General features: G+C 48.5%; 1 protein-coding gene across 1 annotated transcript in view; it reads left to right on the top strand.

Annotated features, from left to right (window-relative positions):
- Positions 1 to 14,765, top strand: part of ITGA9 (integrin subunit alpha 9) — a gene marked incomplete at its 5' end in the record, with an annotated part of 332,275 nt that overhangs the window by 26,148 nt on the left and 291,362 nt on the right. Inside the window, 2 exons of the mRNA XM_080801218.1 lie at positions 1,477 to 1,600; positions 13,868 to 13,935. Coding sequence (XP_080657344.1) covers positions 1,477 to 1,600; positions 13,868 to 13,935 — 192 coding nt within the window. The remainder of the gene's footprint in view (positions 1 to 1,476; positions 1,601 to 13,867; positions 13,936 to 14,765) is intronic.

Raw genomic sequence — 14,765 nt, 5'->3', positions numbered from 1 at the left:
ACATAGGCCAAGCGATATTCCACCTCGGATCCCTCTGCCTTGAACCTCCTCCCAGGTGCCCTCCTAGCCATTCCTTTGATTTCTCCGGCCTCTGCTCAGACGTCCCCTCCTCAGAGTAGCCCTCCCTGACCTGCCTGTGGAAACCAGCCATGTTCTGGCATGAGGGAACTTTGGGGTGAGATGGAAATGTTCTATATCTTGTTTACGGGCTGTCTACATGAGTGTACACCTTTGTCAAAGCTCATTAAATGGCATACTTGGGATTTGAGCATTTGCTCTATGTTAATCTACTTTGAAAAAAGAGCCATCAACATCTACTTCTAGTTAACGGCGCACATGCTGAAATCTTTCTGTAGGCAGAAACAGTCAAATACGGGCGGTGGTTTAACCTGCTACTTTGCCCTGAACCAGCTCAAAACAGGAGCTCCCCAAGTGTGTCCTGCCATCCAGCAGCCTTGTGAGGGCTGGTGTCTGTCTCCCCCACCAGGCTGACCCAGTTCTCTGACTGTTCATTGCTGTATCGTCAGGGCCTAGCAGAAAGCCTGGCACACAGTAGGTGCTCAATAAATACTTGATGGGTGACTAAGTGAACAGATGCCCCTGTGAGGCATGCATAGCATATTCATCTGGCCTGAGGGCCTCAAGGATGTGTGTTGGGGGTTGTCTTATCTTGACCTGGTTCCCTTTTCTTTGCCTTTCTTGCTCTCTGTCACTGTGGTGGTTCCCCAGGGTCCATCAGCTCTACCCCCAGCATGCACCCTGAAGCCATCCCCTCTTTTCCTCCCCACTGCCCCCATCCCGGGCCTGGCCAGCATCCATTCTCACCTGGACATTCACTTCTACTCTTCCACCTGCGGTCTCCACACAGTGGCTGTGTCGTCTTTCTGAACTGTAAGGCAGATCATGCCACTCACCAGTGTGAGACTCTGGCAACTTCCCCTGTATGTCCACAGAAGTCATAGTCGTCACGGTCTACAGGACCCCTTGCTTTGAAGGAATGAAGAGCAGAGAGGCTGGCAGGCTGACCTCTTTCTTCCCACTACAGTCCAGACCAGCCCACCAACGACCTTCCTTTCCCTTGAACCTCCAAGGCTTTCTCACGTGCTTCCTCAGCACCCGATGACTGCACCCTTGAGTGTGGCTGGTGCTCTCTCCCTGAACTCTGTCCTTCCCATCCCCAGAGTCTCTGTCCCATAACCCCGGGTTTTTCCTTCGCAGGCCTCAGCACTAGGGACAACCCCTATTTGTTTATGTGTTTGTTTCCTTTTTCTTCCTAGTAGCTTCCCAGAGGCATGTTCTTATTTGTATAGGTTGCTGATGCCCCAGACAGTACCTGGAGCCAAGCTGTGGCTGGGCAGGAGGGAGGATGGCTTTCTGGTCCCTCTCCTTTTGTGGAACCACTTAGCATTGCTAGTGCTCTGCTTTGGGACCTCCTGGGGCTGAGTTTCCTGCTCTGACCCCCTCTCTGTCCTTTAGGCCTGTGCCCACCGCTGGAAGAACATCTACTATGAAACAGACCACATCTTGCCCCACGGCTTCTGTTACATCATCCCGTCCAACCTCCAGGCCAAAGGCAGGACGCTGATCCCTTGCTATGAAGGTGAGCGCTTCTGATCCCCCCACCCCCCACCCCTACCCCACACCTGCGTGGCACCCTGAACAACTCCCATCATCTCCGTTTCCCACAGCTTTCCAAACTCTAACTGGAGGGCAGCACTGGGTCCCCAGTTGGCCTCTTAGCACCCATGGCCTGCCGAGGAATGGGGATGAGCAGGGGCTGTGGTTTCAGACCCCGCCTAGCCCCAGCCCTGCCCATCTCTGCCCCAGAGCCCATGGTGTGCACTGAGCTATATGAAGTCTCAGTCTAAAATTCACCAAGCCTCAGCCAAGCAGTTGGGCAGAAGTTGGTTTTCTGGCACTGCCACATGCTGGGCAGCCTTAGGAGAGCTGCTTTCTCTTCTGGGCCTCGATGTCCTTGCCTGAAAATTCAGAGGTGGGCTCGATGGTCTCCACGGTCCAAGCTCCCAGATGGTCTTAAGGCTCCTGAGACAGTTTTGTGGACAAATGTCCTGAGACAGTGGGAGTCCCGAAACCTAGGATTCGGTCATTCCATAACATCACAAGGCTCTTTCCTTTCCATCTGTTCCACGTACTGTCAGGACCGTTCGAAGACCTCTTTGCCAAGGGGCACTTGGGAAGGAAATGTATTTTCCAGTCTCCCTGCTTAAAACCTCCAAACGCCACTGAGCTAGCTGATCATTATGATTATTTTTTTTAATTAAAAAATGTTTTTTGAGCTGATCATTATTTAGCTCAGTTGAACTTGAGGTTTAAGGATCCAGGAAACGCTCGCCCTTTCATTGGTTTTAGAGTTTGTACACTCTGGTTTTCTTTGCCTAATTCTGAGGGAGCTAGCACTTATTCCCTCTCTAAGTGCTGTGCTATTTATATTTTAATCCTCTCTCTAATTTACTTGCTTGGACTGAAGTCTCCACCAGCCTGTGTCCACGTTTCTTCTGGGTCTCCCTGGGGTTTCCCAGGCTTCAAATTTTGAGGCCACCAAGGATGGTTCTGAGAACTGCTGTCTGGAAACATGCATTTTTCTGCCTCCTGGAGGAACCTCCAGGGAACTCAGGTGCCCTGAGCAGGTGTTCTGTGCAGCAGTCCCATGGAGGAACTGGCAGAGCCCCCGTAGGGGGCATGAACGCTGACCTTCTGTGAGGGCGAGTCTTGTTCTTTTCCTCTGTGTCCACGTTTCGTCAGCTGTGGCTGGGCCACGTGGAGAAATTGAACTCTGGCCCTGTTTATCTCTGTATTGCCCCAGTCAGAAGAAAAACTTCTGAAAAATGGACATAATGTAGTCTGCCGACAGAGACGGACAGATAGTATAAATAAATCAGTAAGGGGTCAAGGCTGTGTTCTGACTGCCCCAGCTTACTCCTCACCCCCGCCCCCCTGCCCCACCCCAGGAAGAAAAGGGGAAGCTCCTGGCACAACTCTGGGTAGCTCATTGGCCTGGGGAGAGGAGAGGGAATTGATACGAGAACCGGAAACAAAGATGATTGAATCCAAACCAGTTGTGCAAGAAGACCAGGATGTTGGTTTTCCCAGAAGACATATTGTGAAATAGGGACATGTTGCTGTCCCTGGTGTTTCCTCTGTATCCCACTGTAAGCACTGGAACGTGGAAGGACAGACCTCTGAAGAGGTTGTAGAGCTTGTGGCCACCGTGGCTCACACTTGTGCATGATGTGTTGTTAAGTAGCTGTGAGCTCAGCACTGGGCCAATGTTGGTTTGGGGAACTTGACACCCTCTCTCATGTCATCTTTACAACTCTCTTCACTTGGGTTTTGAATATGTGTAGTTTTCTGGAGGTCATTCCAGAAGACCCCAGTGGGGCTATGGGAGGCAAGAAGAGGGAGGGAAGACAGCCCACGAGAGATGCTACCTACAAGTTACCATCATGGGCAGCTGGGGCACAACCTCTGGGGAGCTCTGGGGCTAGCAGAGAACACACCTTAAGATTACCCACCTGAGGTGTGTAGGGGCTGGAGTCTTTCCATCACTCTGTCCTGGTGTGTGTGGGGGCAGGGAAGGCCCCCCAGCAGGGTGATGCAGGTGCTGGCCTCCAGGCTGCATCCTGGGAATGGTGAGGGTGGCAGGGTGTGAGTGGGGCCCCTGATGCTTGACAGGAAGGTGGAAGCCCACGTGAGCCAAGGAGGAGCCACAGTAGGGCCCGGTGACCTCTCGGTTCAGGGCTGCTCTGCACATCCCTCATTCACAAGGGGGGCCTTAGGAGATCTCATATGTTTCTTCCCTCTCTGGGTGCTTGCCACCCTCACCATGGAATGTGCCCCCTAGGGCTCACTGGTCCCGGAAGAGCTACGTGTGGAACAGACCTGCTCCGAACCTGTAGCCAGAGCCCAACTAGACCAGCCAAAGTCCAGCTGACCTGGGGGAGTCGGAGTGGGAAGGGAACCGCTTGTTATTTGTCACAGACATTTCATGGTCGTTATGCAGTCATAGCTGACGAGGGGCTCGACTCATGATCCCAGATTCCTCACACAGCAGTGGATGGACGATCAGCCCAGGCTGCCAGGGTTGTCTATTCCTTGACTTAATGATGGCCAGATGGAGCCAGCAAAGAAGTTAGCAAAAATGGTGGTACCCCTGCCCAGTCCTCCTTCTCCATGGGCACATACACACTTCTGGGGGCTGGGGAGTGTTGGGTTCTAAGAGCAGCCCCTAGAACAATGGGGCACTGAGGAGAATGCTTCTGTGGTTTTAGTTCCTATAGGAGGCAAGGGGTGGCCAATGCTCAGATTTCTCTAAAAGACTGGCTTGGCAGGATGAAGGATGTGGTCCCCAGTTAGAGACCCTTGTCTGTGCTCTGCTGGCTTTGGGGATGTCCACCTCCCATTCTTGGGCACCACTTAGGTCTTAAAGCAACTGTATTTTTCTCTTAATGTGGAAAAACTTGGTGTCCCAAGCTCTCTGTTCCAAGTGAGGGATCACATGACAGCTAAGTACAATACGACAGAAGTATTTCAGAATTTGATAAGACTCTTGAATATCATCTTGACGAGCCTATCTTTCCTAAGGTCTAGAGATGTGTGGCTTGCTCAAGGACAGGTTTTTCTTTCCATTCTGTTATTTGTGTGCCATGCAATGGAGAGGCAATGTTGCATGGTGGCTAAAGGCATAGGCTCTGGACCTCCACAGCCAGAATTTAAGTCCTGGCTCTACCCTGGTGAATGTGCCTAAGCTACCTCTGGGGTCTGTGAAGAGGACAAAGTGTGTTAAAACTTGTCCGTTCTTAGGCTAGTGCCCAATGTGTGTGTGTGCGTGTGTGTGCACTAAGCATATGTATATATACTGATATTCCATAGTATGTGCTAACATACTATATGCCAGGCAAATGTGTGTTAGTCACTGTGGGGTGATTAATTTGTCTGCTAGGAACAGAGTCCACATAATCTTAAGTGCCTCATAGATAAAACCCAAATGACACAGCCCCAGCTCTCGAGAAGTTCCCCAGCTGCAGGGGAAACAGGAAATATGATGTTTCCCATGCGGGAGAGCTGTGCGGGGAGAGAAGTTCATGCCAGTGTGTTCCACAGGGCACTTCTCCCCAAAGACCTAAGCTGCAGCCAAGCTCTAAGTGGTATGAAGACAGCTTATTTCATGTGACACCTGGAGAAATGGATGCCCACTTTGAGTCTGCAGCTGAGGGGGTCCCCTGGAAGAGAAGCATGGTGGGAATCTGCTGTTGGTCATGGCAGTGGGTGCTGGGAAGGGAGGAAGGGGCCCTGCTTCCTCTGAGTGTGTCCGCTGTGGACTAGCAGAAGGACCACTGAGGAGCGTGGGAGCCCTGCTAGGGGCCCGCTCTTCCGTGCTTCTGTCTCTCTGGCCTCGGGCCTCTGGCCGGACCTCCATTGTGTTGCCTCTGAGGGTTCTCTTCAGGGGCTCCTGAGAAAATTGAGACGTGCTCAGAAACACCACACATGTTCTCTCGTTGTAGGCCTCCCAGAGGCTCACCTGTGCTCTCTTCAGAATGTTGCAATGTTGGTTTAATAGATGAAAGCCTCGAAGTCTATAGGCCTGTGTCTAGACTGTCTCAAACTTTTGAATTCTTAAAACATCGGCTTTGGCACAAAGGCATTTTTCTCGTGACTTTTCAGGTGCTTCCTGTTTCTGGTTGGGTGGGAAATGTTATCAGAGTATCCTGTTTGGAACCAGGAAATGTAGAGGGAATGGGAAACAAAGATGACTCTCGGACGTAACGTAGAATAAACCAGTGGAGCATACCATTAAGTCAGCCGTTTAGCTTGTGCATGATATGAGAACAGCATCGTTACTACCAGATGTTGTTTGGTTTTATCTGAGTGTGTGAGAAGACGAGACGTTCAGTGGGACGACATGGAGGTTGGGAACTATTGGTAAGCCCTATGAAACCTGTTGCTCTTAAGTCAGTGCCTTGTTAATATATATATGTATTATATAGGCACACAGATTTCTTTCACCCTTTGCCCTTGAGCCCGCTGAGACAATAAGCCAGAGCTTGGCAGGAACGGGGCTGTAAACAAGTCATCTTTTTTTTTTTTTTTAAACATTTATTTATTTTAGAGAGTGCACATGTGAGTGGGGGGAGGGACTGAGGGAGAGAATCTCAAGCAGATTCCCTGCTGAGCATGGAGCCCCAGTGGCAGCCCAATCTCATGACCCATGAAGTCATGACCTGAGCCGAAGCCAAGAGTTGGATGCTCAACCGACTGAGCCTCCCAGACGCCCCACAGGTTGTCTTTTTATTGTGACAAAAATCATCTCACTAATCTGGAAAAATTGGGAACAGCTCTGCTAAACTAACCAAAAGTGTTCCAGGTGAAACACTGATAAAGAAGCAGAACGAGAGCACCACCGTATGTTAGACCCAGTTTCAGAATCTGACTTTACTGCTCTCTTGTTCCCATGATTGAACGCATAGCTCCTACTCTGTCTGGGTGACGTTGGGTAAACCCTCTGAGCCTCAGTGCTCTCATCCTTAAAATGGGGAGATTAACCTACTGAAGAGGTATTTGAGTATATTAGGTGCCTAGCTCAGAGCGAACACTCGATAAGTATGAATTTTTTAGTTAAGTGCCGTGATAAAAGAAAACTTCAGAGAAGGTTTCTGGCAGATCCTGTTTTAATGAATAGATAAGGGAGGGTAGAAAGTTGGGTATTACAAAAATGACATTAAGACTTCATGAAGGAAAAAAAAAGACTCTGCGAAAAGATGATAATGTCTTAAATATCTTTAAAGATCCTATTTGCACAATTTATTTACTGGTAAGCTCTCCTCTCCCCTTCTGGTAGATTAGGATCTAACATTTAATTCATGCCGTGTATAAACATTCTCATGTTGGGAATTGTTGGGGTCTGAATTTATCTAATTTCGCAGTGCCTTAAACTTGTCCTGTTGATTCCAAAGATTTCTGTGCTCCTTTCTTATTAATTGGGGGTGACTGGCCTTTTATTCCCCGTAGCTTTTTCATCTCTCAAGACAGGCTCATTTCTAGAGAAGGAAACATCACCCATTCCCATGTGAAGTTTTCTTCTCCTGTCTGGTGTGGAATGCTGTGGCTCCGCAGGGGATAAAAATCAATCAAGAGCCATTTACAAATGAAAAGGACTTGAGGTTTTGTCTTGTTTTGTTGTGTTTTTGTTTTGTTTTGGAGAGAACCATAAAAAGTTAAGTTGATCCATTTAAAAATTCAAGAACAAGCCCCATAAATTTTTATTAAATAAAGAACTCTACATTTACATAGGATTTTATGGTTTCTAAAGAGCTTTCATAAACATTATCTCATTTAAGTAAATATAACAAATTTAGAAACAGATGTAGTTCTGTATTATAGCCAGTTAAGGCAGAGAGGGACCCGGAGGCGGAGAGAGAGGGAGGGAACGTAGCTGGAGGGAAAAACCAGGGCCAGAGGAGGTGACCAGGTCTCTGGCAGTGGCTCTTAGGGCTCAGGGAACCCCATCGAGCTTTCATTTTGGTGCCAAGAATTTTTACTATGGGCACAAATATATTCTATGTTTCCAATGTGTTTCCATATGCTGTGTGGAATGATTGACTGCTTAAGCTATATTATCTAATATTTTCCTTACAGATGTCTAAATTTTATGACTTTCCTCTTCTAAAATTGCTAATCTGTATGACAGATATCTTGGGTTTTATTCCTCTCAGAGCAACCAACTGATTCAGATTTACCTGCCAGCTGTCAGGGATTGTGTTAGGGTACTTCACAGGTAGGCTCAGACTGAGTAATGACCCATTTTGGGGGTAAGAATTCTTAGCCCCATTGTACAGATGAGAAAACAGGCTTGGGGAGGCTGATGAAGGTCACAGGCTCATGAACTAGAGAAGGGATTGCTGGCATGGAGTTCAACAGCAGGCTTCTTTGTACCACCTGTTCCATTGGAATGTTGGTTTTCTTTGTGGTTACTGGGATGCTGTGGCCCTTCACTGAGCAAAATCTCCTATCACGTGGTAATTTTATTCTGATTTTTTAGGACTCTCTACTGGAGAATTCTCAAGCTTTCTTGTAGTTTTGCAGTTGTAGACACAAAATATAGACAAATCCCAGCAAGTGCGGGGAGGGGGGCAGATGGGGCCCCTGAGACTGATACCATTTTCCTGAGAGGTGTCTCTGCTCTGCGTCCTAGATCTTTCCTTGCTGTAAGCATTTGGTTTTCACATCTGAGCAGTGGTCTGATGGTCTGTGTTTCAGTGGTAGTTATTCCATGAGTCTGTTAGTTTTGGTCATCATGTGAATTTTCCTTAGCTCTGGGCTGGGACTCTCACTGAGATGTGACTGTCCCATGTTCAGGGTCACTTTTTAGGAGGGATGAAAGCTACCACAGTGTACAATGTCTTGGGCATTTCGGGCTGCTGTAACAGATCTACCACAGACAGAGCAACTTAAACAGCAAACATTTATTTCTCCCTGTTCTGGAGTCTGGGAATTCCAAGATCAAGGCCCTAGCCTAGTCAGTGTCTGGGGAGGGCACTCTTCTGTGTCCTCACATGGTGGAGAGCAGAAAGAGGCAAGTTCTCTAAGGCCTCACAAGAAGGCACTAATCCCATTTATGGGGACTCTACGCTTGTGGCCTCGTCTAATGCTAACCACCTCCCAATGCCCCACTGCCTGATACCATTCCATCACAGAGTGTGGCTTCAACATAGGGATTTTGGGGCAACACACATTTAGTCTATAACACACAGTAAGTTGAAGGTACGTATGCTATTTGTGCCCATAAAGTAGCTTGCTTCTGCTTCTAAAGTAGGGAGTTGGCAAAATTGGTACTAGATTCTGGGTGGAAGGTATTTAAAGATTATGAAACATTAAAATTTTTAAAAATTTTGTAACAAATACATAGCATAAAATTTACCATTTTAGCTATTTCTAATTGTGCCGTACATACACTCACTATCGTGCAGCAACGACCATCCATCTCTAGAACTTTTCCATCCTCCCAAAATGAAACGCTGATCCTCACGAGTTCCCCACATCCCCTGTCCTGCACTCCACCCCAGCCCTGGCAACTGCCATTCTACTTTGTCTCGATGAGTTTGACCTCAAATAAGTGGAAATCATGCATTTATTTGTCCTTTTGTGACTGCCTTATTTCACTTAACATGATGTCTTCAGGGTTCATCCATATTGTAGCACGTGTTAGAATTTCCTCTCTTAAGACTTAAAGTTCCACCGAATGGATGTATATACCACATTTTGTGTATCCATTCATCCATTGATGGAAAACATTTTTTTCAAGGACAAGAATGTTCTCATGGTGACTGTGCTCCACGAAGCATGATGGTATGAGGGAAGCAGATTGGCAGTCAGGGACCCTGCCATTTAATCCTGCCTCAGGCTCCTTTGCTGTGTGGCTTTAACTAAACTACTTTCTCTCTCTGAGCAATAGTGACTTCACCAGTAAAAGAAATGGATGGGGTTCGAATTATAGACATGTTCTAGAGATCTCTTCCCCTCTTAAAGCTTCTCTCACATGATTGTAAGTTGCTGGCTTTGTGCAGTTAGCTTTTAATGCCCACCATTGCTTAATTGTCCATTATTTTGATAAAATGTTTTCCCTTCCTCTCTAACCTAGCTATTTAGGTCATTTGCCCTTTTTTCTCCCTTCCCATTTAGACTGTGGTCCCTCACAACTGTGGGCAGTTTTGTCTTTTCAGTTTTATATGTTGAAATGCCCTGGTTACTAGTTGAGTTCTGTCTACCCAAGTTACTTGTCCTCTAAGTTGTTCAATGACCAATTATTTGGTATTCACTCAGAAATTGAGCAAAACCTCAGGAATAATTTGAGACTAGAAACCTATTTTTTTCTCTAGTTCATGGCTAAGTTCAGGAGCTATGAAAAAAACAATTGATGCATGGAAAGACTACCTTTGGAAGATGAACCTTTCTCAAATGGGAAGAGAGATTAGTAAGGAATAATATACCGCCGGTAGATCTTGATCTTTCCGTGGGCTGGTTTTATCCCATCAGCGTTTCAGGAAGAGTTCAGGAAGTGACCCCACCCAGTTTAATTCTTGAATGAATTAGAATTCATTAGTGTAAGTCCCATGTATTGAGTTGTGGGTTATGAACATTTGGAAACCAGTATTTTCTCTTCTCTGAATTGCCTTCTGTTTAGACAGAATTTAGTAAAACCGGCAGCTAACCCAAGGAAAATGCTACCATTTTTAGAGTGGAGGAGGCATACAACTTAATGAATTTTGTGTGACACAGGCCAAGTAACCCAGATCCACCCACAGCAGAGAGAGCTTTCCAAACTGTTCCTGCCTCCTCCAGGTGATTTCCAGGTCCCCCGTTCACCCACATCTTTTGCTTGAGATTCAGTTCCCTGGATTTAACTGTGTCAGGTTTATTGCAGGACTGTGGGCTCTTGTCATGCTGACCTTGATTCCCCTTTGCTGCTTCAAGATGGAGAAATGTTTTTTCCCTGGCGGTGAGGGAGGGAACCAGCTTGTTGTAGCTCTCTGCCTGACCATATCCTTGGGGCAGGTGGCGACTGCGTGGACGTGTCCGGGAGCCGCCCGCGCCAGGGCCCCCAGCCTGTGTGTGTGCAGGAAAAGTGCTTCTGGGAACACCGGAGACTAGAGGAGGTCCCACCCCATCCTTCCAGCCTGCACTGCCTGGATTTCTCAATGGAGGGAAGGACTGTGACACGGCGGGGGGGGGGGGGGGGTGGTTCTTGAGGACACTGGGAAGGGGCAGCCTCCTATCTCCAAACCTACCTCCCTTTTCAAAGCTCCTGCCTTCTCAGGAACTGGATCTGGATATTCTATCCTATTTCCCTGAGGCCTCAAAGGAGAGGGGATTGCCCAGGGGAGAATTAGCCAATCTGGGTTTTGAAAGCCCAGAAACATCAATCCTTTGGGTCCCTGTCGAGCTCCAATCACAACTGCCACTACTCTTAGGTCTCTGGGGTTAGTGGTGGCCCTGGGTGGAAAACTCAGAATTCCTGGTTCCCAGGATGCAACTCCTTCCCAAGCCAGGCTGGGGGTGGAGGTCAGGGAGCCAGACTGATTAGAAGACAGAAGTCAGGGCTGGCAGAGCAGGGGGCACAAATGTCCCAGGTAAGCAGTTTGGAGAGTTCGAGTCTTAGCGGCTGGAGAAATGTACCTGCTCCTGTCTCATTTCCACCTGGGCTTTGAGTCTGTGCACAGAGAAACAATGTGTGCACACCTTCCCTTAGTACACCAGCACTAGCACATACCAGTAACTGGCACAAGGGCGGTGTTGGGGACAGTGAGATCAATGAGTTCACCTTGGTGTTGAATAAACCGTCAACTATGATGAACAGAGGCATTTTGTGATGGGGAGTGGGTATCATTTACATTGTGCAGCGAGATTACACGGACAGAGAAGCTGAAGAGGAGTGATGGGGTGGGGTGGCGGTTTAAGCATGAGGACTGGAGCCTCTTTCCAAGTTGAAGTGGCTAACCAGTAGTTAAAGAAGTTTCGGGGAGGTCCGAGTTATGGGTACTAGTCAGGAGCCCCACATGGTTTGATTCCTTGCTCTAGAGCACTCCCAAGAAGGCAGGTGTAAACCCTGGTGTCTCAGGAAGTCAAAGGTGGAGGCTGTTTTCCGTGTGTCCCTGACACTCATCTCCCTGATAAGGCAGTCCCAGCTTGGGGACACTGGGGCTGGCCTCTAACGGTACCTTGATGATGGCGGAGGCTGGGGTGCTGGTAGTAGGGCTTGATCTCGCAGGACTTTCTCCTGAGGTCAGGAGTGGGTTACTCCTAGCTCCCAGTATGGCTGTGGCCCCCTTAGAAACCCTGGGTCTTGCTTCTGGCATAGAGCTGTCCAGCACAGTTTAGGGATGAGGAGGAGAAAGACAGGTTTTCATATCTCCTATTTTTGGAGTCCCTGTTGCAAAGGAGACCTTGAGGCTGTTTCCTTTAAAACATGAAAGATTCCTGTGTAATTCTTATTCGTGTCATAAATTTATAAGGCTGAACTGGTGTGTCCTGCACTGTAGCTTCGTTTAGCTGCTGGGGTCTGAATTTTCTTTGTTTTATTTGCCTCAGAGTTATAGTTGGGTATTTCACCCCTCGAGTCAGTGGGGGGTGAATATGCTTCTTGCCAGACCTTCCAGATTTAATATAACTGTTTGTTCGGGTTGGGACATTTTGATCCTTCTTGCCCTTATGCTATTTGATGTAGGCCTTATTATTAATTTTTATTATTTCTTGCCATCAGACAGTTTGATGCACGATCTCTTTATGACTTTCACAAGCCCCACTCCCAGCCGGGTGCAAGACTTCGCAGAGAACAGGCGAGTCCCATCGTCCCTGGGTTGCTTTCTGGCAGGCCTATGAGTTCTCCTTGGAATAACCAGACAAGGAGGGAGGAACTGATTTAGCCCTCACAAGAAAGAGGAGTAACTCAATTGACATTCCATTGTAATTTAACAGTCGGTTAATGGCCACTTACTGGAAAATGTTACCAGGCTCTGCGGTGAGTGTTGTTAGAAACTGAATTACTCTGTATATTTCCCCAGGGCCCTTTTCCCCTTCTCCTCTCACACAGACGCTCTCAGAGTGGCAGGAAGTGGCCCTATGTTGCAATCACAGCTGCATTGTTCCTTCATATTATTTCTTTTGTTTCAAAATTCAGTATATAGCCTTTAATGGTACCTGAGACTTGCCACGAGCCCAGGGGTGACAGGGGGGATCGCTGGGTTATTTTGTTGCGTTCCCAAGTGCCCAGGAATAGCCATGAGCTCTCATCTGGCAGTGTAATTAATTTGAGTGAGCTGAGCTGAACTCTCTGTCTCTGCCTGACCCTCCTGATCACACAGCTGAGCTCCTCTCTCTGTCTTTACCTATGTAGTGATTTCAACTGCCTGGTCACTTCCTGGGTTTTGGGTAATCACTCACTCCATAGAACCTTCGATGACTTCTATGAGGTGAACGGATGTGAATCTTGGCTTTTGCCATTTACTAGCTGTGTGACTTTGGGCAATGCACCTAACCTCTCTGAGCCTTGGGAGTTTTGCCTCTTCACAGATGGCGATATGGGCTCCCAGGGATAAGAGATCAGAGGAATGGCATGAGTGGGTGTGGCTAACAGGCCTAGAACATGCTACACACTCTTCCTTCCAACTTAAAACCTCAGCACAGAAGGCCCCTTTGTAGGGTCAGCATGTTGGGAACCGTGAGGGAATGGTGGAGGAAAAGCACTTAACCATTTGTGTTTCTGTTGACGTGGAGGGATCTTCCCCTTCGTCGGAGGATGGAGATGTCGGCGTGTGGCATCACCACACACCAGCAGGGATGGTGTAACTGAGTGCTGGAGCAGGTCTAGCGGGGAACCTCTTCCTGTAGCCCCAGGCTCCGTTGGCCGCTGTCTACTTGGATGGCAGGAATCATCTTGCCTCCAGCTCTGTGGAGCGTCACGTTGGGAGGCTTGGTTGTCCTCCAGGGGACTCCACACAGGGTCATGTTTTCAGCTCCTTTTCCTACTGGGGCTCTCCATCCTTTCTGAAGTAAATGAAATAATCATCACTGGCCTCCCACTCAATCACCATGGCTGCTGCTGCTCTTCCCCCACAGGCGTGGAGGGCATCCGCTGGGGCGCTTGGCCGTCTCCGGCCTGATGGCTCCAGAGCCTGGATTTTTGAGGTCTGGTGGATTCCAGAGACTTTCCTTCCACGCCCCGGTCTGGAAGGCGTCCCTAGGCCCAGCCCGCAGCCGTGCATGGGGAAGTGGCCAGCACGCTCGGCGGCCCCTCCACACGACCGGCACACACTGACGAGGCTGTGGTTTTTTTCTTTCCTTCCCTCCCCTCTAGAGTACAAGAAGAAGTACGGAGAGGAACATGGCTCCTGCCAGGCCGGGATAGCGGGCTTCTTCACTGAGGTGGGTGTCGACCCTCGGGCGTTTCTGCTCCCTTGCCAATGTTGGCTGCTTGGTCTCAGTAGTTCCTTGAGATGGAGCTGCCGAGGCCCCACACACTCAAGCTAGGAGGGAGCTGGGAGGGACCAGATTCTGGTCCCTGGATGTGACATCCAAGGAAGGTGACTGATGCTGGTGGGGGCTCCTCCTGGCCAGAGACAACGGTTGTGGGGGGTGGCGTGAGCGGGCTCATTTGGAGGAGAACCTATTTAGACAATTTCTCTAAGAAGTCATCTGGACCCCAAGCCCCAGGGAAGGAACTGATTCAAAGGGGTGCTGGTGAGGGGGTGCTCAGTCAAGTTTGTGTCGTTGCTGGCACTGAGGAGGGTGTAGTAAACATCCCCTCCTATCGTTCGTCCCTACGTGGAGAGACTTCATGATTTCATACGTAACTCAGCCAGCCTCTTTTCCAAATTCCAAAGGACAGTCGACTTGAATACTTCTGTACCTTCACAGACGTACCACCACGATCTTCGGCCGGACGGCACAATTTTAGGGATGGTTCTTATGTGATTCTTACCTACTGTGAGTTCACCCTTCACATCAGCCCCTCATTCCCCGAACGTCTTTCGATCATCTGCTGTGTGCAGTGTTCCGTGCCGGGTCCTGTAAGTGGCTCAGGCATCCATGGAGTTGTTCAGGCCCAAATAAAAAAGTACTTTTTATTTCTGATTCATCTGTAATCCTATTCTTTTAACCTCCTAAGCATATCCCAAATGTGACAGCTTTAATTGTCCACCACCATCACCCTTCTGGAAGAGTCCCTGTCATCACCTGGAGGTCTTCTGGTTTTA

Source organism: Martes martes (assembly GCF_963455335.1).
Source record: "Martes martes genome assembly, chromosome: 1".
Lineage (NCBI taxonomy): Eukaryota > Metazoa > Chordata > Mammalia > Carnivora > Mustelidae > Martes > Martes martes.
Note: the sequence above shows the minus strand (reverse complement) of the source record. Positions and strands in the feature narration are given on the sequence as shown.